We start from the raw sequence: 25,816 nt of genomic DNA on the forward strand, positions 1-25,816 counted from the left end.
TTTTTAAGTTCCTTTTGCTTAGTGTATTTATTCCCCCTGCCAATCTTCAGGTATTGTTTAGCAGTTTGTAAATAATTTGCCTCTGAAGCTATGTTTGAATGATGGTTTAAAATATTTTCTACTTCTTCACCCTGCACTTTGTATGGGAACATACCTAGCATTTGCTTGACCACTCATTTTGGGCCAGATTCTGGCATCCTTACTCAGGCTGAATCCACAGGCAGGCCCACTGACTTCAATGGCACCATTTGTGGGGTAAAGTGCTACTCGTATGCAGAAGGGTGTGTTAGAGTCTGGCCCTGTGTGTCCTGAACATGAATTTTTACCAAAAGGGGCCAACTGACACAAAGTTTAACCAAGAAATTAAATGCAAAAAAATTACACAAATTAATCTTTTGGTGAAATGTAATGGAGAAGAACAATTGAGCTATTTAGCACATACACCCAGTTGTTCCAACTGAGGAGTCTAAAAATAATCACCCTAAAAAAAAGAAAGGATGCAAGAGCCAGTATCAATTCACTTTAAAGTCAGTTGTGAAATATTGATGATTAGACAATGTCAGAACTTCGGACATGAACTTTCCTCACAAAGGACAATGGACATCTCAGTAGTTCCTTGAGGACACAGCTTTGCCAGGTGGGCTCCATGGAGGAGGGGTTTCATCCTCAAGGATAACCTGGAGCTTCTTTTGTTTTTTCTCAATCTGGTCTCTCCTCTCTTTCTTTTCCTGAAATTAGAGGCAGTTGTGTCAGAGAAGTACTGTGTCAAAGAAAAATTAAATAATTACTATTTTACAAAAGATATTAGTTGAAAGTCCATGATGTTTCATGGGTACAATTCAGAAATTGTAAAAAAAGATCAAAATGGCTGAGAACTTAAACAATGGCTCATAACAGACTGCAAATCCCAGCGATGATTGAACCTGGAGATATTTTAAACCAAAAGTGCTCTCTTCACCCTGACTCAGACCGTGTACACTTCATAGTGACACAAAGTCTGAGCGACAATCCTGGAATCGTATTATACAGAAGATACAGAGGTAATGTTAATGTGCAATAGGGAGTTGTGGTTGGAAGCTCATCCTAGCATCCCTTATAGAAATACAGCTACACAGCATGAGCAGTGCAACATCTATGCTACAGACTTACGTTTCTCCCAGGTTCAGGTGGGTGCTTGGAGCTGAGCTATGCTGTGCACTACCCAAACACGGAGCATGACATATAAGGCACAGCAAGCTAATTTCTGTATTTATCTTCAATTGACTATTCGCATCTTAATGCCTCAAATACAGGACTCTTGAATTCCAATATTAAATACTGTTTTCAATAAAAAAGGATGGCATTTGATGTCTATACCTTTCAGTGCTTTCTAAATTACTTGGGCACTATGCTGTAATAAAACATGTTTTTAACAGTTTAGCTATAACAAATCTCTATCGTTTTAATGTCATGCTAACAGTGTCATAAGGTTCTAATGACTTTTTTTTTATCGTTTCAAACATAGCATTGGGAAATTAGAACAATGACGTTGAGCAGCATGTTTGCAAAAATAATTTCACGTTATGTGAAATTTTTAATTTGTTCCTTTGCAAAATATTTATAATTCATTCTGCAGAGAACTTTGGTTTTCAACAGAAGTTTCAAAATGGGCAGTCAATGAACTCCCAAACTCTGACTCCTTCTAAAATGCTTTTTGAATTAGGGATGGGCAGTTTGGTTGGGCCAGATTCACAACTAATTATTCCACTGAAATCAATGGAGAGATGCAAGGAATAACTTGGGCCCAAGTGATAATATAAGCTTTGAGGTTCCAGACTAGTTGACTTAACTTTTGCCTCTACAAGCTGCCGCTGCTCTCTTCTCCCCACTCCAATGCAAACCTTCACTTGACTGACAAAGCCTGAGCTTTTTGACCTTCAGTCAAGCTGCAAGTTACTTCTTTAGGATTTTCTAAGGGAACGCTGTAGTGGTTTGAGGAGGAAAGAGTTTGTACGGTCAAGGCAAAATTTTATATTCTTGTTGAAATAGTGAGCTGCATACGAGTTTAGGATGGGTACATACTCTAAAATGGAATAAATATATGATTAGTGCACACTGTTTGGAATATATTCACACATACTGCAGATGAATTTCAGAATTAACTTAATTGCAGTCACTCTGGAATCTGTATTGTTTGTTTAAGGAAAAACCCAATTGCACAGCATATACTCCAGGATGAGCATTAAAGCTGGTCTGGGCAGCTAATTAAGAATTTCTTGATGTTTCAGTTCCTAACCTTAATTTGCATTAATGAATTTTTTTTATAGTTTGAGTGTTCTTGTTTTTGTTTGGCTGGTTTTTAAAGAGAGAATTTGATAAGCAATTCCTGCCAAGAGAGCCCTTCTGCTATCATCTCTCCCACCCTTCGAACACGGCCATTTGCACAAATAGTCCTCAGCACTACTCACAACCGCATGAGAAATAACTTACCAAAAACCTTCCTCCTCTCCAAATAATAAATAAGAGGGTTGTGTGCACACAGGTGTTGTGGGAAGCATACTCAGAATTATGGAACCGATACAGCAAGAAACAAAATAGCAGCAGCAGCCAGCCATATATTAAATAATATTTGTTTCAAGGACCCTGTTTCGGGGTAGGTTTAAACTGCAGCTGCGAGCGAGACTCCGAGCCTGGCAGACAGACTTGCGCTAGCAGGGCTCGAGCTAGAATGCTAAAAATAGCAGTAGGGATACTGCATGTCCAGAGGAGACTTGGCCTAGTCACCCAAGCTGCAGTCCAGGGGGCTGACTGGACTTGAGAATCTGAGCTGCTGGCTGAGGCTCAATGTTCACATTGCTGTTTTTGCACACTTGCTTCAACAGAACTGAGTCAGTGCAACTTTTCTTCATTTACAACATCTGACAAGACCATATCCCATGGCAGTGTGGTTGCAACATAATGATTTTGTTTTACACAGTTAATGAAGCATTAGGGAGAAAAATAAAAGGAATAGTAGTAAAGCCCATGTTTCAACATTGCTGAGCACTACTACACCACTACTGGGCTAGTTTTCCAACAGATTAAATTTTTCAAAACAAGCCTCAAAAATCTGTAAAATCACCCGAGTTATTTCCAACACAAAAAATAACAAATCTGTAAAACCCATCTAATTCAATTTGCCACAACTCCTAGAGTATATAAACGTATAAGGTGCATCATGAGATGAATAATGTTAAAAACTGGGTGTTTAGCAGTGCTAACCCTCAGAATAAGGGCCAAGCTTCTTAGAGGATATGTAAACTGGCTATACTATCTCCAAGAGCTGTAGTTTTGAAAGAGTGCTTACTTGAAATCTCACTACTCACCAGCTAGAACCAGGTGTGATCTCAGTATATATGCTTGCAAATATTGTAATATGCCTACATGCATCTCTTAATCTATTTCAGGTATTGAGAAGACTCCATGGTATAACAAAATGGAAATCAAACCACTATTGCTATTAAATTGAGTAGCTAAGAGGTAAATAATATCACAAAAACAGAATTTTAATTACTGGACTAACTGTAGGGGAAAATTAAAGTTATCTTTTTCATGTTAGAGTTTTAAAAGTGTTAATAACAAAAAGTCAGCATCTCCATTTCTAGAGTTTTAAATTCCAGGATGGAAAATGTCCTGTCCACACCCTTCCCTTGAGATAAGCATGCACACAATCAGTGAACTCTATGTCACAGTATGACACTTCATTAACAACAGAATTCCCTGTTCTATTCTATTTTGATGTTTTAGAAGTATTTAGAGAGGACTTTTAAATTCCTGTTTTGTGCTATCCATAAAGGATGCCATTTGCTCCATGAGCTGAAAGATTTAATTAATTCGCAAAACTATTTTCCCTTACTGATTGCTAGTGGGAAGAATTAATAGATTTTCATGACGTTCCTTGTCTTCTAATAGAATGCTTTTTTACTTATTTACCTTCTTACAACTACTGACACCAATAATCTGGGTACATACAAAAATCCTCCTAGTTACCTAGATAATAAATTGACAACTTGAGTCACACAAGTGTTCTTTCCCTAAATTTATAAAAAAAGTGAAAGTTTTACATTCTCATTGTTTTTATATAAGCCTAAATACTGCTCTGGCCAGCAGAGCAAGGATGAACAGAAACATTGGCTGATGTGACCTCCAAAATACAGAGACTTGAGCCACAGCCAAGGGCAAGATTTCAGAAAATGGACAGAGGAGATGTGATGTGGGGTACAATCTGCTCCCGTTCAGAAGAGCAGCAACAAGCATGCCAGTTAGGACCCGATCCTGCAAACACTTGCACATACTCAGCTTTAAGCATGTAAGTAGGTGCTTCACTTTAGTGGGACTATCTGTTTGCAGGATTGATGCCTCAGTGTGCTGCCAACAGCATCACCACAGGTGGTGGTGGGGATGGGGCAGAAGAAGGTAGACATTCTCCTAATCAGCAAATCATACCCTTTGAGAGCACAGGGTATGTTCCTGTGCATTAGCATCTGTCTCGTAGGGTTCCCCTGAGTGGTAGTAAAGCAATCTTGACTTGTTGGTTTTTGTGGGACTGGAAAGGCTCCTAATGACTTTTTCCCACAATAGCACATCAGAGGTCATCTCTTCCTATCAAATGGAGGCAATCTTCAATGTAACTGTTCTTATTGATTTTGCTTTATACAGCTCCCCATATTTAAAGCTGTTTCCTTGAATCTAAATGCACTCACTTTTGCAGCTGGCGCTGCTTCTAGCCTTTGCTGGTTCTGTGCTGTGCTGAGTTGGCCCTTCAGAGGTGGCTCTTCCTGACAGTGAATGGGAGAAGAGAAGACTGTACTTTCACTGACTGTACAATGCAAAGAACTCTATGGCACACAGACAGGGAAACTATATCCCGTGTATGCCAGATGCCGTATACACTGCACTTTTAAGTGATTTGCTAAAATAACCCTCAGAGGAACTGCATAAAAAGGTATACTACTGCCATCACCTGGCCACTTTCGTAACATGATGAAAAACATTGAAGATTATAATTCAAAAGTTATTCACACGCATTATTTGTTTAAAAACCCACAAGGATAAATGTATTAAAGTGAGAAAAAATATGTTTACCAGCCATCTTTCATATTCCTCCATAGCCCTTTTATCTTTTTCTTCTCTTTCAACCTGTTCTATTTCTTGATGTCTTTTCTCTTGGATTTTTTCTGTCTTCTTTTGTTTTACAAATTCTTCCTTTTTCTCATTCCTAAATATGGAGAGAAATATAAGATACTATTCACTGAATTAAAAAAAATGCTGCAAATGTGACTGGTTAATCAAACATTGTGAACAGTGCCAAGAATTGACATTTATGTCTACTGACAAATTTGATAACATGGTTTGAGGATAAACTACAAACAAAGCTTAAAAAAAATCTTCAAAGGCCACCCACACATGCACAAATCCTCTGAACCATCAAGATATACACATGTATAAGCTGCATTGCCCCTTAGTGTTACTGAAATCCTTGTTCTTCCTACTCTCTTTCCTCACATTTGTGTCATCTCTAAAATTAGACTATAACCTCTTCAGGAATCAGTCTCTGTAAAGTACAAAGCACACTTCTTGGTGACATTAGAAAAAAAATCTATCCAGCAGACATGTATCTCATGTACTAGTGAATATACCTGGTTTGTCCAGACATTCATTAGATTTCCAAGAAACACAACAGACTATATAAAACCCCAAATTGTAGTTCCTGCTTTTTTAATCCTGGGTTACTAATTAAGCATAGGATTGGTAGTACAAGGTTCCATACTATCCAATGTACCTCACTTTTGATTTGCAACATTCATACTTTTCAAATCATTGGCCTTTCTTGAGAAGAGACTTTCAATTTAGCCGATTGAATAGAAGCTGTATGGCAAGTTTTATAAAGTGGACAAATGAGAACGAAAAGCTACCACACTCACATTTGGGAACAATAGGCCTGACCCTGTGAGGTGCTAAGCACCCTTCCCTCCCACTGGTTTCCGTGAGAATTGAGGATCTTCAGCCCCTTGCAGATTAAGACCCTCAGGCCAAATATTCCCTGCAAAATGATTAGACATAGGTGCTGGCTCATTCACAGTTATGTAACTAAATCCTCTGTAGCAGTACCATTTATCAACGGCAGACATGCTGTCTCGTTTCTTTTCTGCACTAGCTTCCTCTTCTTTCTTCTTCTTGATTCTTTCAGCTCGTTTTTCCTTTCTACTTTGCTCTCTTAAATATTCTGCTTTCTTTTCTTTCCATTTTTCAAATGCCTAAAGAAGACCTCAAGTTCATTAGCAAAGTTGCATAACATCTTTGTTCCAAAACTTCCCTTACGTTATAGATTTTTTTTTCTTTCCTACCCATCCCCCTTTGGATTGCTCATTCACAGGGTTTTAGCTCCACAAAAGATACTGCTACAAGGAGCAAGAAGAATTTACTACTCCCAGCTCATTAGAAAAGCCTTTCTGCTGCCAACATGTTACTCCGTTGATTAACTATTTTATGTATATGGAACAAAGTGTTTCACATTAAAAAAACCTAAATGTCAATAGATAAAATGTGTGTATGTGCATAGGATGAGAGATTAGCCCCTGCTACAAAGAAGACAGTCTAGACATAAATTCTCCCAAAGATTGGGATATCCAGCTCTAGGGGTATAGTTTGGGTCCATCTCTTGTTGTTAACTACATTTTTACTAAGGACTCTCTTGAGCTAAGTGTCTGTCAGGTATAGATTTCTCACTGCCTTTTGAGCTTCTTCTTTTTTCTCTTCATTCTGTTCTGCTGCTCTCCGTTTCTTCAACTCCTCAAGCTTCTTTTTTTCAGCTAGTTTCTTTTTTGCTTCTTTTTCTTTCATTGCCTTCCAGGCTTCAAAAGATGCAATTGCTTCTTCTTTCTTGGTAGCTTCTTTCTACATAAGAAAAGTTTATACTTCAGAAAATGTTGCATTTCCTAAACTCTCAAATGTAGTGTTAGCCAAAGAAATAAAAGAAAGAAAACTGACTTGCAGAAGACATTCTAAATCAGTGGTTCAGTTGTGATTTGAACTGCTGCTCAAGCATGACCAATTTTTGTGACCTATAATATGAGGCTGTTTTCTACAAGACTGATAGATATAAAAACTACTATGATTCACTTCTGAAGACTGTGTATAAAAAACTTTGTTCTTAAATAATAAATTCTCTTCATTTTTTCCTAAGGAAAATGAATATAATATAATTGCATACATGTTGCTTTAAATGTAGATGCTTACGTACAGCTGAATATAGAAGAACCAAGACAGCATGAAAATCTTCAGACACATGACTTTTTAAATTTCATTGCTGAAATACAGACTATCCCATAATCATCATAATAAAAATACAAATATGGACCCAGGCTGTTGGCTGCAGTCAAGAAGCACAAAGTAAAACATGAAGGGAGCTGCAAAGATAGCTTTAATTTATATGGCATCCAAGAATTCTAAGGGTTCAGGGAAGCACCAGCTACACCCCTCTTTTCCCTAGCCACACTCCCTGTGGCAGCCACAAGGATCAGGACACATAAGAGCTATTACATCAGCTCCATTCCACATAAACTGGAGCAATCTTCTTGTGGCTCGCTATGATGGATTTAGAGATGCTTGTTGATGGTTGAGTGGTTGCAAAGTGGCCCCAATGAAGGGGATTTCCACTATTTCATTTCTGTATTTCTTTCCTTTTTAAAATACACCACAACAAATATTGTAATGACATTACTTTACAGAGTGGCAGTTGGCTAGCTCCCATTTAATCAAATATTTAAATTTACACAAACCTTTTCATTTGCGTTCTTTAAATTTTCTGCTTTGTTCCTTTTAATTCTCTGCAGTTCCAGTAGAAAGACTCTTTTCTTTTCCAACCAATCCTATAAGATTAAGGAAAAGCTGTAGCTGAAGAGTTTTAAGCAGTAACTAGATCTTGTACCAAAAAGTAACTGAGTATTATTGATAAAGCAACATCTGGTGTAATGACCATATGCAATGCTGACAGTATTTCTGTTTTCATATATAACAATCATCATCATTTTATATATGCAAACTATTACTATAGCAATAAGCCCATTTGGAGGAGTGAGGTGTCATTTAAATCACATTCTGAGGATCTGCAGCACAAAAAATATTCTGATAAAAGGTTTCAACTTTTAAGAATAAAACTTAAGAAATTAATAACTCTATTTTAACAAAAAGATTTTAGTATGGAAATAAAAGAAAGAGAATGTGAGCATGGAAGGGCAGGAAAGAAGGAGGAGCTAACTGGTTGATTTACCTCTAATGTTAAAATCTTGGGGGGTGGAGAGATGGGAGAGCAGAGCAATACAAAATGACATAACACTACGTCTCAAAATCTTCAATAGGGCATCAGAAAAATAGTTATTGGGGAGCAAAGGAAGCATCCCCATTTATACATGTACAAGAATGAGCTGCAGCTACTAAACCTTTTAATACAAAATATCTACAACCACTATTTTAGGTTTCCCCTGGGTGATTTTTGTTTTAAAAGTACAGAATACGTTTTAGCCATTTAGGATCTATAAGATCCCAAAATTTACTAAAAAACTCTAACCTATTATATGTTTAATTCAGAAATATCTGCAATGAAAAGTCCTCAACCCATTGACTTCAAAGAATATAGACATCCACAAAGTTTTAGAAGTGGGGGAGTGTTTTCAGGATCAGGGTCAAATTTTGTACATTTGTTCATGTGTTTAGTATGCTGTACTGAGAAGCTAAAATATCTTAATGAAGACTATTTGACTTTAGAAAGTGGGTATGAGTCAATGAACACAAAATACTTGAGACAGCATGACATTTAGAACCATTAAACTGTTAAGTTAAGTGAATATGATTTTCCTTATGCGGAAATAACTTATGATCAATAGACGGCTATGACCACAGTTGAGATTTATGCTCATTTTTACTATAGAGGGCAGCAGAATTCAGATAGATTATGCTGCTCGAGGGAAAAATTTAAGATCTGACATCAAGTTCTTTTTACCTTTCCCATTAAATGTGCCTTTGGAACAGAAAATACAGAGAAAAGAATGTATAGGATACATATTTAAAATAAAAAACAACAAATATAATAATGGAGACCATCTATTGTGTTTAAAAACATTTTGCCACAACAGTAAGAGAGATAAGTTTGTTTCTTTCTCATCTGAATCCACCCTTTGTAGTGAAGCATAATTATTTAAGAATAAAAAAAAAAAGTCTTGATTTAAGAAAGGTGCATACAGATATTGAGTACAATTAACAGGCTTTTATTCTTATTGGTAGGATCTTTTCATGCAGGCTTTTGATATGCCAAAATTTACCTGATAAACAGCTGCTCGTAGACTATCTGCTTTGTCAAGCTCAGCACTATATTTTTGTAAGTGTTTATTGTCCAAGACCTTTAATGTTCCCAAGTATTGAGAAGATGTAGTTGTAGATGGAGGGATGGTTTTCCCAGCTTTCTTCAAGTATGTAGAGGACAGAGACCTGTGAAGCATCAATTCATAAATATATCAAAATAAGCTTTCAGTTTCTTATAGTGGATGCCAAGCAGAGCGCCTTCTCATTGAAGTTACATCAAGATATTGCTTATAATCCTGTTTTCACAAGCTTATATCTTTCGGGGGGGGGGAGAAGGGGGGGGGGGAAGAGGAGGAGACAGCCTGAATTGTCCATTTCTGCTTTCACATGGATTTTATCACTACTAAAACAACCTGCAAGACCTACAAAAAATCTGCTAGCCAACCCAGTAGAGAATGTGAACTCCACAAACACAATAATTTCAGTTCAAAAGTATTAGAAGCCCTATATACTTTAATCTAACAAGAACATGTTGAGACAGGTACAAACTGTTACTCCTGAGGGCATTCTGTGCCAAAAATTAAAAATGCTGCAAATGTTATTTATCAAATAAATGTGGAGGCTCTAGCATGGGATTGGGGAGCACAGGCCACTGGCTGCACAGAGGTGGGAGATCACTGTGCAGCTCCCCCCTGGGATACGGACTCAGCGATGAGGCTGCATCCAACCCTGATACAGAGCAAGGACCGGACCTGCCCCAGAAACACCCCAGGGCCCGGCCCCTCTGTGCCAGATGCACCAGGTGTGGGCAGGCAGGCTCAGCAATGTAAGATCCAAGTGTGGAGGGATCCAGGTGTGGGTTGAGAGGGTTCTGTGTGGGGCAATCTGGGTGCGGGTAGCTCAGTGGGGGGACAGGGGGGGAATCTGGATGCACAGGGGCTTGTTCGGGGTTTCCGGGTGCAACAGTGTCCAGGTGAAGTGGTTGGGGCTCAGCTGGGGTATGTATCTGGGTGTGGGGAGATAGAGCTTGGCGGGGGCGGTTGGGCGTGGGAGGTCAGTGGGGGGGGTTTACATGCTGGGGGAGTGGGGCTCAGTGGGGTGGGGATCCAGGCGCAGCTGGTTGGGGCTCAGTGGGGTGGGGATCCAGGTGGCTCATTGGGGTGGTAAAGGAGCAGGGGTGGGGGATACTCGGTTGGAGGGATTGGGTATGAGGGGGTCTGGATGCACGGGGGTTGAGTGGATGGGGGACCAGCTCCCTGTACAAGGATCCCTCCCCCTGCAGCTGAGGAGCGATGGGTGCAAGAAGCAGAGGGGGTGAAGAGTTTGCAGAGATTCCTGCAGCTGGGGAGAAATCTGGGGTCTCCGGACGCTGTGCAGGGGAAGAGGAAGTCACCTTTTTGTCACCCTGCAAAAAATCTGCATCTCCCCTCCTCCAGCACCCTTCCACAGAAGGCCAGATGTTGGTGACGGGGCGATGATGGGTGTGATGAATGAGTGGCCAGTGTGTGTCGATCATGTGTATCTTACCTTTCGGAAGAGATCATATCAGATGGGATCAGATTGTAAACATTGACATATAAATATCGTTTACTTACCTGCTTGATGAAGAAGGTCTCACTTTTTGTGAAAGTGTCTCCTTATATTCAAATTCTTTCTAAGAAACCGAAAAGGAAAAATAAAATTATTATACAGTTCTGCAGCATATACTCTAGAAATGCTGTATCAGAGGCTTCATAAAATACAGGAGTGCAAAATATGAATGCAAGGAAGGTGAACAAGTATTTTCTGCCATTCTTTGTGCTTATTATAATCAACAAAATGTAGCCAACATGAAGTCCAGCATGATCTTATAAATAAAGATCAAAATAAAGTATACCATAATCTCCATGATAGTACTTTACACAGAAACATCAGTATTTAGTCGGGATTACATTTTAAAAGTGTCTTAATATAGAAAGAGAAAGTAGATAGTATACAGTTATTATTCATTACTTGTATTACCAGAGTGCTGAACAGTCCAAGTTATGGACCAGGACCCCAGCATGCTGGGCTAAAATAGAACAAAAAGACAGTCCCAGCCCTAAAAAGCTTTCAATCTAAGTATAAATATGTTCTCTTTTTGCCTTGTACTATAGCTAACACTTACTATATGCATTATACAAATCACTGGTGTGAACAGCACTGAAAACATCGTAAATTAGACCTTCCGCTGATATATTAACCTCAACTGATCTAAGCCAGTTTATACCCCCTAAAGATCTGACCCGGTTTATTTTAAATTCTAGATGTGGATTTAAATAAGGCCAGCAAGCCCTAAGTTTGGTACCTTTTATTTGTTTTTAAATATTCATTGAATGTATGTTCCCCTCATCTTCTCAAAATTGATGCTATTTTATAACAGAATCAATACCAGAAACCAGGCAGTAATGGGTGGCTTCAAATATTGATTCTATTATAAAATAATATCTGTACATATACAAGATGGAACCAACAAGTTTCATATGATAACTTTTCACTGAAGCTTCCAGGACGTTGTTATAAATTATGATACGAAATTATATGTTTAAAAGATACCTTGTCCGAGTCCTCTGAAGTGCTCACTTCTGCCATGTCTTCAGATTTATCATTCAGTGACATTTCCTTTATGCCATCAGCAATGAATTTCTCTTCCAATGTTTGCAAATTTTCTTCAAGCTGGTAATCACTTGACTTCTGTAGTTTCTTAGTTTTCTCATACACTGTAGTCATCATTAGTTCTATCACAGATGGGGATTTTCTGCCATTATTCTCCAATTTCAAATCCCTGCAGTCATCATCTTCTGTTTGATCCTGGCCTAAAGCAAGTCAAAAAACCAATATGGGAGATGAGAAATGAGACATCAAGAGATGTAATTTTTAAGAAAAAATTTCTATAGGGTACTTAGAATATTCATGTATGAAAAAGCTTATTAAGCTTGATACAAGACAAATTATCTTCTGTATACTTTAATGACTTACAAAAGTATACATAAAAATCATATTACAAGTTAATATTACTGATGCAACAAATGTATTTTTTTTATTTTAAGGCAAGTAGCAGCAGTTTTGAGATAAAACAGTTCAGCAAAACTGTAAACTACTAGTCACCTGATCAGATCCAGACAAGTTTCTAACATACAAAGTAACAGCAAGAAACATTTGGATCACATCAAGAGCTACTCTGGTGTTCACTGAAGTATTACGGAGGTTTTTGCAAAACAATGGCAGAAAACACTTTGTATGCTATTTCTGACTCATATACAAATTTTCCCCTTTGGAACAGGAAAATTTTGCTAAGTAGTTGATGGCGGTTTTTTATGCCATCATAAATACAAATCAAAGATTAAGTGTATGCCTAACTGGAATAATCATTAATTATCATTCATTTTAAAAAGGCTTTAAACGAGTATTCCTAATGTAATTTACACTGTGATAAATATAGGATTTCTATACCTGTAAAACACAAAGACAAATGTAGTAAGAGGAGGCCCTAAGATATAAACCTTGGTATCAGAGGCCCGGTATGAGGCCTGAGGCCTAAATTAAAGTAATGGTCAAGACTTTGCTAACATAAAGCAAAGTTAAGCTGTGAGCCAGAGGCAGGCCCTGCTCACAGAAGCTGGCAAGGAAAGGGCTGATGCTGCAAGAAGATACGTACCTAAAAGGTACTGAACACTAGATAGCCGAACATTGACATACTTGTACATTCCACACAAACAACAAGGAACAGGCTGACCCATCCCAATGACAGGGCCAAAAGGGTAATAGGATGGATAGAGTTGTTTTGTTCAAACCAACATGCACAAGGTGAGAGGCGGCACCTTACTACGTAGAGGGGTTATACCTTGCTACATAGAAGGGTTGCACCTCAATACGTCAGGAGTGATGTGTAACTTGTTTGTACCTGTGTATAAGAATGCATCCCTGGGGTAGTGTCTTTGTCCGGCCAAGGGGGCAGTGGAAAGTCCCGCCACTGACTGAGCCAGGTCCATTGCCAAGAGGCACTTTCTCGTAGTATGCCCTGAATTAGACTAAGAAATCTACAGGGAACTGCAATGGTGTCCAAGATCGCAATAAACCTAGCCGACGTGACTTTGCATCTTACTAGACTCTGTGGTTATTGGGGGTTCTCTTCGGGTCTGCTGTGTCAGCTATCTTCGAAGAGCTGGGACGGCACACAGAGGGAACACACGCACGCAGCCGAGGGATATCAACACTGGAGAAAGCAGAGCACCACACCGGTAGCACTCTGACAACAACAAATATCAAGAGAAGCCATAGTAACTCTCAAGTTACATTCCTGTGCACATTTTTGGTGGAATTCTGAAAGGGAGGAAGTGACAGGGAATTAGCTACGAGATCACTGCAGCTATGGAAGGTGGGCTGGGCCTACAATTTGGAGAGCGTGATCTAAAGACAAAGAATTGGAGATCTCTGTATCCTATAAGGCTTCTATAGGGTAACATTTGGACAAGTTCTAATTTGAAGGTGTGAAAGCTATGTCACTGGAAAGTCCAGCTTACTAAAGAGAACTCTAATTGTGCACAATTTCTGCATTATTATATAAACAAGTTTCTGTCTTCTGTGGTTAAGTTTGCATATTTTATTTGCATATAATTTCCAATTATAGGTATTAAACGAGTTTACAAAAATTAAACTGCAACACTTGCCATTGTCCTATGGAGTTAGTGGACAGGGCACTGGACTGCAAGCTGGGACACCTGGTTCTATTGCTAGCTCTGCCACTGACTTTGGACAAATCACTTTACTTCTGTGCCTCAGTTTGGAAGATGGAGATTACAGTACTATCTTCCCATAGTGCTTTGAGATCTCTAGTTGAAAAATGCTATAAGACAACCATTATTGTGATATCTTCCTTGCTAGATCAGACTATAGCACTCCCTCTTAGAACCATTCCACTTGTTCCCTTATCTACAGACTACAGTATCAAGTTTACATTTCTCATTTTCTCTTTCAATGCTCTGAACAAGTCTGCCCCAGACTAAATCTCAGTATTGTTTGTCTGTCATAACTGTCCTTCTTCCTTTGTTCCACAGATGCCCTCATCTTCATTACTTCATCTCTTCCTTCCATGCACGGAAAACCTCTCCAATCAAGCACAACAGGGCTCACCATCCTCTCCATGTTCAAAGCTGTCCAAAAGACTTGCTTCACCATAATGCCCACAAGCATTAACTCACATCAAATGTATTCTTCAACCCAAGAGAACAAATTAAAATATAGATATTACATGACACTTACCAGTCATCCCTCAGTTTATATGTTATATCCTTTTTTCCACCCTTTGTCCATCTTGTCTACATTGTAAACTTTTCAGGGCAAGGACGACTACCTTTTATACACATTCTATAACACACAGCATAGCGGGGCCCCATTTAAACTCTATTAATTTCTTCTATGAGTCCGCCTGTGCATCTTATCTATCTGTGTCAGTCTTACAGATTGTAAATTCTTTGGGGCATGGATTCTCGGTATGTTTGTGTCTTGTACAATGAGGAAACAAAGTAATATTTAAGCAATAGTAAACAAAAATACAGAAAGGATAAGTAACTTGAGCAAGTTCACAAAATCAGGCACAGAATGCAGACATTGTAATTTCCACAAGACCATCCTCCCATTATACATGAAATGGTGACCAACAGTTTATCTAGTCAGTTGGTAAAATAGATCTGTGCCTGGAAGGGGTGAAGGAGGATGAGGGAGATTTGAAGGCAAATGGAGATTATTAATTGAAGAAAGTGACTAGGTTGGAATGGTGAGGGAAATTCAGGAGCAGTAGTTTAAGCAAGTCTCAAAGATGTTTAGACAGTGTTAAGTACACAGAATATGAGCAAAGGTAGGAGCTCATTTCTCAAACTTTAGTCTGTCTCCCTAAAAAGAATGTTTATCTAGTTCTTACGTATCATGCTTTCTGACACTATTCAGAATTGCTTGTAACAAAGAACCTGCAAACAACATCAATTATGATTTCAATTTGTTAATGTAACTATAGTAAACTTCCAGAAGCCACCTTAGGTTATGTCAACACTACACACCACTTTCAGCAGTGTGAAGTGTACATGTAGCTACACACTCCAGGAAAAAGTAGGCTGTGCCCACACTGAGGTGTGTAGCTACACGTCAGTGAAAGGCTCTTGCAAGAGGGAGGCAGCTGGTAAATCCTGATGCCTCCCCGCTGCCAGAACCTTCCCCCCACTGGGGGGGAGTCTTTCCATGAAGGGGAAAAGGCTTCAAAGCAGGAAGGCAGCAGGACACTACGCTACTAAAAATAATAATGTAGATAGGAAGGCTCAACTTGGGCAAGTAGAAAATGTGTAGGGTATGTATTCACATACCACCCACATCCTTTCGGTATGTCTTTACTCGCCTAAGTCATGCCCCACTGGCTACACTACTATTTATATTAGGGTGGGGCTACATGGGTATGTATACTATAGGCCACCAAAAGCAGTGTGTAGTGTAGATGTAACCTTATTGATTACTCCTCTGCAACAAACTGACACCAATAATACATAATACAGGGGAGATGCATATTGTAGCTAGTCTCAGATTTCTAAAATAAACTTGGGGTTGGATCCACCTCTATCAAGGGAAACAGACTACACTGACATCATGGACAGCAGTATCAGGCCCTTAAAAGTTACTTATACTAAGCAATTCCATTATTTCACTGGTTGCACATATTCAAGTATAATGCTTCTATATGAAGTATATTGATTTCTACCTTTTGAAGGAGAGCCTTCGCCACACATTAACAAACTGGAGTCTCCAGATATTTCATCAGCTGAATGAAAATGAATAGGGAATGGTGGTGGAGAGCTTGTTAGCCATGGACCCTTCAAGCAGAAAGTGACAGCATAAGGAACATGAACAATTCACACCAAATCAAAATCAGTTAACTTGCTTTAAAACATAGTTTTTCTATGCAATATTTATTTAAAGTTCCTTAAGAAAAATATGGCTACTGTTTAAATTAAAGGAGATGTAACGGTAAACAAACGGATTTTAAAAAGAGTGTAAACTCACCACACATTAAGGTCAAATCCTGCCCTTAATAATGAAGTCGATGGCTTGTCTATACTGCCCCACAGTTTGGACTATAGGGGTGTCAAAAAAAGTGATGTTAATGCAAACTAGGAACCTTTTAGTTGTGCCTGCAACATTCACACAGGGGAGAAACAGAACAGGACTTTGGTGCGCATTGCTAGTCACACCCCCTTCGTCCCAAATGTGGAGCAGTAGACATGGCCAAAGAAGAGCAAAGATGCTGTCAGCTGTACCTTCTGCCATAAGAGTCCTGCAGGCACAATTAGGCACTTTTCCAGTGGCAGGACACAAAAACAAGGAGTAGTGTTCAACCTGCTGCTGTTCCTCTGAATACTGCTGATAAGTAGCATATATACTAGTCAGTTTGAGACTCAACATAGGCCACTACCCTTCCTCTGTGGAAAGGTTCTGCATGACATGATAACTGCCTAGGTGTACTGCCTAGAGCATTTTTCTATCTTATGGAGGAAGGATCCTGTCCCCTCTGACCTTCTTTCCACACCATCATCCACCAATTTTGAGAAAACAAAATTAATGCAGTCATCTTTAGGTCTCTGTTCACAGCATAAAGAAATCTTTACATACAACTTAGTCATGTTACATTGGTGAAGAAAAATGCGCATGAAAAGGGATAGAACTTTTTTATAACAACATACCTCTAGGCTTGGAAAGATTAGATTTTTACTGGTAAATGTCAATTTCACTTTACACACACAAATCCACTAAAAATATTTACATCAATAATAATAAAAATTTACAGATATGTAAAGTAAAAAAAACAAACAAGCACTGCTGTTATTTGTTTTGTATATTTAGACATATGATGTTGACAATTTATGTTTTAATGGCTATAAAGCTTTAACTTTCTGAACCTTAAGGTCTACTGTCAAATAATTACTGTCTGACCGCCAACCACATTGTCTGGCTCCATCCATAATTTCCTGCAACAGTGAAAATTTAAATAGCTAAATACAAAAAATTGCTTAAAACCCATAATTTTGCAAAACCATGAAAAACTAAAATCAATAAAAATTGGAAAAACGCTTTAAAATAAACACTGATATTATCCATTGAAATTATAAAAAATAAAGATCAAATTCTGCCAATACTAATGACCTATAGTTGAGAACTACTTCCTTGTAGATCAATAAAGAGATACAGCAAAAGAACATAAGAACGGCCGTACCGGGTCAGACCAAAGGTCCATCTAGCCCAGTATCTGTCTACCGACAGTGGCCAATGCCAGGTGCCCCAGAGGGCGTGAACCTAACAGGCAATGATCAAGTGATCTCTCTCCTGCCATCCATCTCCATCCTCTGACGAACAGAGGCTAGGGACACCATTCTTACCCATCCTAGCTAATAGCCATTTATGGACTTAGCCACCATGAATTTATCCAGTTCCCTTTTAAACATTGTTATAGTCCTAGCCTTCACAACCTCCTCAGGTAAGGAGTTCCACAAGTTGACTGTGTGCTGCGTGATGAAGAACTTCCTTTTATTTGTTTTAAACCTGCTGCCTATTAATTTCATTTGGTGACCCCTAGTTCTTGTATTATGGGAATAAGTAAATAACTTTTCCTTATCCACTTTCTCAACATCACTCATGATTTTATAGACCTCTATCATGTCCCCCCTTAGTCTTCTCTTTTCCAAGCTGAAGTGTCCTAGCCTCTTTAATCTTTCCTCGTATGGGACCCTCTCCAAACCCCTAATCATTTTAGTTGCCCTTTTCTGAACCTTTCCAAAGCAACAGAATGCTCAAAGTTGCAGATGTAGGAGACTATTTCCCACAGAAGCTCCACTTTCTCAATCCAAGGAGCAATGCTGCTTGAAAACTTGATTAAATATACTTCTTTCACCCTCTCCCCACCCCCTATTTTTTTTGTTATGGAAAATGGTATCACAATCACAGGTGAATAAAGAGGATGTTTGGAAAAAAGCCTCTAATGCAGATTATGTTATTCCACAGTCTAGAATAGGCAAAACATACGTAGAAGAAAAAAATAGATAACTATGCACAAATATAATAGATACTACAATAATTCTCTTACCTCAGGACTAGGGCTTTCAGCAAGTGCCCTTTTCTCAGATGTTGTTATTCTGTCACTCAGCCTAGTTAGGGAGGATGGTGCAGAAAATGAAGATAATCTGTAACTAGAAGAAGCCTTATCTTCTGCCCTGGCAACATCTTTGTCTTCTACATGGCTGCTCTTTCTTAAGACACTTCTTGGTTGAGGTGATGGTTTATAACGATCATCCAGTGCAGAAATGCTGACATTCTCAGCTGACAATAAATGTTGTTATTTCAACATCATCCACTAAAGATACTTTATTCAGTTTGGAATATTATTTTGTCAGTTTAGGTTTAACTAACATTTTCAGATGAATCCCTATCTTCAGTAAATAAGCAGCAGTCACAGCAGGTCAATTACCAGGATATATTATTTTAAAAGAATGACATGTTCTGAGGCTCTTACGGCAATGAAGAGGAAAACAACAAAACCAGAACAAATGCAGCCAACTATATGAAGAGGGAGTTAAAAAACATGTCTTCAGAAATTTTAACCAAAGTTTTGAAGCTTTGAATGCAATGTAAAGACACAGGCCAGAAGTACATCTTTCAATTTATTATGTTCTCTGTACATATTTAGATATACACTTTGAGTATTATACTTGGGTGTTTATCTGGGGCCAGGAAGACAAACCTAATAGACTGGATAAACCTAATAAAGGCAGCAAAAACAGCATCTGTCTAATGCAGGACTGCTGTGGGAAGACCTTCCATTGTGATCCTTCTCTATTCTTTTTATAAGTCCACTAGACTTATTACATGAACCCATGTGCTTCCCTCTGCGCAGGGCAGAATAGATAAAATTTGTGGGGAAAAAATAAATGCAGTGAGAAGGGTGGTGAGAGGAGCCAGGTGACTACTGGGATATTTGCCCCCTTCTATGCATCTATCGTCCCTTTTGTAAAAAGTTCAGGGCTCAGCAGTCACAAAGAAATAAAGTGTGCTGTCAAGGAACAGGGTGGAGGAACCTGGGAACAGCCACTACAGTCAGCATTTTCCCAGACAAGCTACAGAGCCTTACAAAGAGGTGCTAAATTAATGCCTTTTTTCAAGCAAAAACTCATTTTCCCCAATCCACAGCTATCCCCAAGCAGCCAGTGGCAGTACAGCTATCCTGCCTGACATCTTTCATAAGGAGCAGATTCATTCAGAACAGAGGGAACACTGAAATGTGTTACTTGGTGTGCTTCTCTGCATACTAACCCATATCCAAAATAACTTCCAAACCCAGAGCTAGCCATGGAAGTATTTGTGTCTGAGCATTAGGAAGTAACAGTACAATTAGGGTGACCAGACAGCAAGTGTGAAAAATCGGGTTGGCGGGGGGGTAAATAGGAGCCTATATAAAAAAAAAGACCCAAAAACCGGGACTGTCCCTATAAAATCGGGACATCTGGTCACCCTAAGTACAATATGTGTGCAAGTACAATGGGTGTGCTTAGTGCCGTTTTGTAAAATATCATTTCATAAACCCTATAGTGCAAACAAGGGTGAAATTCATCTCAGTGCACAGGGCTCATCAAGGCCATCCACACTGTTTAAACACTAATTAAACTCTTAGTGGGAGGAATGACTTCCAAATAAATAAAGTGAATTTGTCTTCAATAAGCCATTACAATATCAAAGAAAGAGGCCAAGCTTAATCTTCATTAGTGGAAGTCACTGACCAGAGATTAGATCAAATTGTCTAAACATGAGATAATTTAAAATTGGTTGCCTGTTGGAGAGGAGAAGCAGGTGTCTGTGTGCTTGCTTTTTAGATAAAGGACGTCTGAACTTCTCTCTGTCCAAAGAAAGATTTTCAGATTAAAGTACCTGAAGCTTTGCTGCCACCGTGTGTGTGGAAGTGGGGAATTACAAAATGTTTGCTACTGTTCATCACGCAGCACTCATTGCAGTTTGTGTTTTCCCATCATTAATAGTAAATGGGCCATGGATTTATCTCAAGATAAAATATCATTGATATGTGGCAAGTTACTGCATGGCAAACCACGGTCTGAATCAACAGCGCACAAGCTTGCCACACAGTAATGTCACCTGTGGACATTGCTACAGCGTAAAATCCCAGAGTGCAGCTTACTATATACTACTCTCTGTTCTCTCTTTCTGACATAGTCTATCATGTGATTTCAGCAATCTTCTATTTGCCTAGAATCCCAGTTTATCTAGTTACTTATGGCAGGCAGTTGCAGAATATTAAAAGGAGCACTTAAAAAATTAGTTAAAAACTCTGATCCTCTTTGATATTAAAGATATTAAAACCACACCCTATACTGAAGTCTAAACAATTCTAACATTATTTTCATTTCCAACATTAGATTCATTTAAAATTATAAAACTACAAATACAAAAATAGCAGCAACAATATTCAAGTGCCTTCTTTTTACCTGAAGATATATTTTTGATTCTTTGCTCCCTTAGCTTTGGTACTGGTTTGTTTTCAAATTCATGTTGAGTAATTTCTTCTCTTTCATTTTGCAGTACAGCCATATGTGATTCATTACAGTGGTCACCTTCATTACCATGACAAGTTAATTTTTCAATGAATAAACATTCTGTTTCATCTTCTCTGTCACCACTCAAGTTTTGGCTTTTCAAAATTGTCATCTGTTGAAGTTTCTCTTCATATAATAGTGAAGTCAAGTGATCAGCAATTTCACTTTTCAAAAGGGCCTTTTTCTGAGTAGTCTCATCATCTGAGAGGGTAATATCAAAGGCAACTGATTTCTTATTTGTGTTTTCAACAGCTGAATTATTTTCAGGACGTTCTTCTATAATACCCAAAAACAATGTATTTTCATCAACTTCTATATTAGATTTGTATTTGATGTATAAAAGGGATACAACAATCTCATATTTTATACCATACGAAAATTCTTTGTACAGTTCTGCTCTGGCCAACATCTCTGACCTTAACTCCTATTATCTTGCCCCAATTTCACTGATCTTGATTTACTTTGCTTCTTTTTCCCGGTCCTGTCTCCTGCCTTTTTCTATTCTGAACTCTATGCACAGAATGCCCTCCCAGTCTTCATTAGTTAATTCCTGCCATCACCAGATTCAAGTTCCTTCTAAAAACCTACTTCTCCAAGCAGAAGCATAAAGATGAACATATACTATAAAATGAGCAAGCATGGGATCTTATCACTGGAACTTTTGTGATTCCTCACGCCCCTCTATGTTACACTCACTAGTTGTGTCCACTAGAAATTTACATTGTAAACTTCGCAAATAAGACATGGTCTCTGCCCTATTCTGTACAACATCCCGAAGCAGAGACGGCCTTAGGGGTAGACCACCCAGGCACAGAGAGCTGTGTGCTGCTGGCGTAAAGTCAGAAACTGCTCCTGGCTGGCAGCAGAGCGATGCGTGGCGGGGGCTCCCAGATTTCTCCCTTCTTACTCCTGGCGTAGGAACCTGGGTGGGTGAGGAAGCGGTGATGCATGGATACTGCTTGCCCCTCCTCCGCCCAATGTTCCTCCACGTCCCCCTAAGGGGCTGTGAGGAGGGGAGCAAGCAGCAATACTAAGCGCTCCGTGCATCCAGGTCAAACTTTCCCCACCTGGGCTGTGCTGTGAAGCGAGCATCAGGAGCTGCTACTCTCCTTCTCCTTACTCAGCCCAGATAGGGAAAGTTTGACCTGGATGCACAGAGCCCTGACATCACTCCTTGGTCCCCACATCACAGCCCCCTAGGAGTACATGGAGGAACAGCATTTGGGGGAGCAAGCAGCAATGCCTGCTGCTCCGTGCATCCACCTCAGTTTCTCCATGTGGGTCTAGGAGGGAGGTGCAGGGGTTAGAGTCAAAGGGTGCACAGTGCAGGGGTTAGAGGTGCAGAGGGGGGTGGGGAGCCCGGGGAGCCCACAGGGCCCAGGGCAATGGGGGCCACTAACAGGGTCCAGAGGCAATGGGGGGTAACCGTGCCCATGCGGGCCAGGGAGACCAAAATACAAGTTTGCCCAGAGTGCCAGCCCTGTCCCGAAGTATAGTTTTGATTAAGAACGCTGTTTTATAGAACCCTGCCTGTTATTACTGTTTGATCTGAGTTGTTTCAGGTTAAAAAAAAAAAAGTGTGTGTGTGGGGGGGCACTAAAGAACACAGAAGTATCAAAGTAACGTGTCAAATGCAGAAAGGGACCTGCTGTGAAATCTGTCTGTAAAGGAAAAAGTCTGGGCCTTTGCACATCAGTTTAATCTAAAAGATCTGGCAGATGTGGTGAGTAAAAACCAAGTATCACATGGATGAAGTGTCTTAAAATTACATTGTAATGTAACTTATGACATTTAAAAGGCCAAACTTCCTTTAAAGAGACAGGACCCCAAGCAGGGAGGCAACTGATTCATTAGGGCTTTGTCTGTAGAAAAAAGTAAAAAAATCCTTTAAAATTATATAGACCCTAGACTGAGGAAAAACAAAGGTCCAATCTTGCACCTTCTGATGTCAATGGGAATTCTGGTTCTAACTTTATTGAGCAGGACAGGGTACATAATTTAGGAGTAGTTGTAATGTGGAATCTTGGTACATTAAACAGTATTAGCTCCAAAGGATCTTTAGTGATCTATCAGCGAAGGGTGGGAGGGGGAGAACACAAACAAAACCGCTGCTATTTAACATACCATCTTCATCACTGTCAAAGTCATCTGAGTATTCAGCAGTTTGCTGTCTTGCTGCACGAGCAGAAATTGCTTCTTGTAGCTCATTCTGAAATATTTTAATAGATAACTTTTATTCAGAAGGAAAGATCCATTACTTCAAGTTCAACTCTCATTCTTCCCACTAACAAAAAATGTTTTGGGACAGTAATAGATCTGAATCTTTGGGGGTGAGGGGGAGTGGGTGAGCAAACTGGTGTAATACAGTGTTTCCCAACATTTTGAAAGATGATGCACCTTTCAGGAAAACACCACCAATTGGACACACCCTCACCACCACCCCCGCCCCTTATCCTTGCCAACTACTAATAAAAGTCTATGCATCTTAGGGTACATCTACGCTACGCGATAAATCGATCCCTGATTGCTCTCCTGCCGACTGCTGAACTCCAGCTCGGTGAGAGGCGGAAGCAAAGTCGATGGGGGAGCCGCGGCGCACCACAAAGATGCAAAGTAAGTAATTTTAATTTGATCTAAGATACGTCGGCTTCAGCTATGCTATTCTCGTAGCTGAGGCTGTGTATCTTAGATCAATCCTCCCCAGTGTAGACCAGGCCTTAATTTGTATATCTTTCGAGTAACACCTCCAGACCCTTTGAACTTTGTGCTCCCTCTTCCCCAGTGGGTTTACCCACTCTTTGGAAAATACCTGCCTAGTTAACAAGTCGCTTGACTGGGAGTCAGAAGACATGGCCTGTTTCTGATATTGCCTACTGTGTGACATGGGGTAAGTCACTTCAGCCCAGATCCAAAGGGACTTAGGAGCTACAGTGCTGTCACAAGGCCTTACTTTTAGGTGCCTTGGAAAGCACTGGAATCCACAAAGCCTGAGTTAGGTACCTAGGCTCCCTATACAATGAATGGAGAGAGATAAGCATTTAAGAATGGGATCCACAAAAGCAAGCATATTAGGCAGCTCCCTCCTAAGCTAGTCAATAGTAGAGAGAGTGTTTTCTTGCTCAAAAATTACCAGCCACTAGCAACATGGAAGCAGTTAGAACCTCCAATAAAGTGCATATAATCTTCATTAATGTGCTTTCACAAAGAGGCCACATAGATCTTTTCAGGTCCTATAGAATCTAGCTAGAAAATACCAACATCATCTACCACCAAAAATAAAGGATCTGATGATGGGTAAGTAAGAAACAAATAAATATACACTACACAAACTACACAGCAGGTGACTGAGGAAAAGAAAAACTTTGTCTTGAAGACATTTTGTGGTGCTTTTAAGATCTCCTGTTAGGTGTGTGTATATCTCCTAAACCTCAGTCACCTGCTGTGTAGTTTGTTACTAGACAGGAAGCATCTTCTAGAAACATCACCTCCAACCTTCAAAACTTAAACCCTGATCGTGCAAAGATTTATGCATGTGCTTATCTTCAAGCATATAGCAAATCTCATTGACTTAGAAGTTAAGCATGTACTAAAATCTTTTCATGACCAATACAAAGCTATTGGTATCAAACTGGCTGCATGCAAAAGTTACCCACCCAGGATTTGTAGTCTGAAGTTCCTTGCTTTTAATTGGTTTAAAATAGATGTTTTACTTTAATCAAGGACAATTATTGTGTACATTTAGGAGATCAAGAAAACCTCAGTATGATCTTTCTAAAGAAGAACACAGAAACTAAATGAGAATGTCAATTCCACTTTTAAGATAGGAAAGGGTATGCATTGAAGTTTTTGCTTTTCTGCCATATTGACAGCAGAGTTGTTTTTGTTGCTAACCTTAGTAACACAAAGGCCAGGTCTACAGTAGAAACTTTAGACAGTATAGTAATGTTGTTTAGGGGTGTGATTTTTTGGTGACATATCTACACTGGCAAAAACTCTACTGTATATGTACCTGCATAAAAGTGCTTTTACTTCACTTGCCAAACTGGTATAGAGTATCCTGATAAAAGCACGTTGTTTTTTTTACTAGGATAAGCTGTACACTAGGAGGTTTGCCAGTTTAGCTAGCATAGAGTTGGCTGATTTTTAATCAGATAAGGTGGGGGTAAAATAGTTTACCTGAAAAGTGGTTCTTCTGGAGACCTTGGGGCTCTTGGTATACGCTAAAGTGGTGCCAATATCTTCATCAGACATGGTGGGGAAAAGGTCTGGAGAAATGACTCTTATGCAGGTTCTCCTCGTTTTCACGCCCTCAGCTCGCTGCTCCAGTGAGCTCAAATCTCTCCTGAGGGTTTAAACAATGGAGCAGAGTGATTAAAGCGAGGATCTGTCTGACCCTCCGCTCGGGCTGCCCGGGGCGCTGCAGGAGGCGGAACCGGGACACGCCGCCCCGGGCAGGTCTGCGCTGCAGGGCGCACACGAGCTCTGACCCAGGGAAACCCAGCCCCGGGGCCGGCCCGCCCGGAGGCAGCGCCCCCTCCCCTGCAGCCGCCCCTCCCCTGCAGCCGCCCCTCCACAGACGGGTCCCACCTCCCGTGACTGCCTGTCCCGTGCCTGCGCGGGCCCGTCCGAGGGGGGCTCGCTCTAGGCGCTGCGCAGCGGCCGCTCCGCTCCTGCCGTCGTCGTCGCAGCTGCATTGACCGGAGGGGCGGAGACTGAGCCCCAGCCGGCCCTCGCGGCCATACACGTTACCTAGCAACCCACCAACACAGGAAGTGACCGCACAGACCGAGCCCCTGCTACTAGGGGGACAAAGCCCCGCCCCCTCCCCTGCCAGTCGGGAAGGG

The 25,816-nt window shown here is 40.0% G+C and overlaps 1 protein-coding gene across 6 annotated transcripts; it reads right to left on the reverse strand.

Moving 5' to 3' along the window:
• MAP9 (microtubule associated protein 9) lies at positions 1-25,739 on the reverse strand. 6 transcript variants are annotated; one of them, XM_045019219.1, is made up of 15 exons: positions 25,560-25,739; positions 25,149-25,314; positions 23,097-23,181; positions 20,865-21,173; positions 18,458-18,690; positions 16,082-16,193; positions 11,893-12,152; positions 10,914-10,972; positions 9,339-9,504; positions 7,800-7,889; positions 6,748-6,915; positions 6,130-6,275; positions 5,104-5,236; positions 4,722-4,796; positions 1-728 (listed from the first exon to the last, which is right to left on the reverse strand). In XM_045019219.1, the coding sequence occupies exons 1-15, from the start codon at positions 25,664-25,666 to the stop codon at positions 606-608; spliced, it is 2,232 nt and encodes a 743-aa protein (XP_044875154.1). In that variant the 5' UTR covers positions 25,667-25,739; the 3' UTR covers positions 1-605. The 6 variants fall into 6 exon arrangements, with proteins under 6 accessions (XP_044875154.1, XP_044875149.1, XP_044875148.1 ...); XM_045019214.1 differs by having other exon boundaries at positions 6,751-6,915; positions 20,865-21,248; XM_045019213.1 differs by having other exon boundaries at positions 20,865-21,248.
• Between the last annotated feature and the right edge of the window lie 77 nt (positions 25,740-25,816).

This window comes from Mauremys mutica, chromosome 5, assembly GCF_020497125.1.
Source record: "Mauremys mutica isolate MM-2020 ecotype Southern chromosome 5, ASM2049712v1, whole genome shotgun sequence".
Lineage (NCBI taxonomy): Eukaryota > Metazoa > Chordata > Testudines > Geoemydidae > Mauremys > Mauremys mutica.

Excerpts from the sequence above, each read along its gene's own strand:
- MAP9 (XM_045019213.1), bottom strand. The coding sequence starts at position 25,666 with ATGCAGCTGCGACGACGACGGCAGGAGCGGAGCGGCCGCTGCGCAGCG. Across the intron at positions 18,691-20,864 it reads AATCAAAAATATATCTTCAG|CTGAGAATGTCAGCATTTCT; the intron begins GTAAAAAGAAGG and ends ATTTATTGTCAG. Across the intron at positions 6,276-6,747 it reads AAGAAGAAGCTCAAAAGGCA|GCATTTGAAAAATGGAAAGA; the intron begins GTGAGAAATCTA and ends GGTCTTCTTTAG.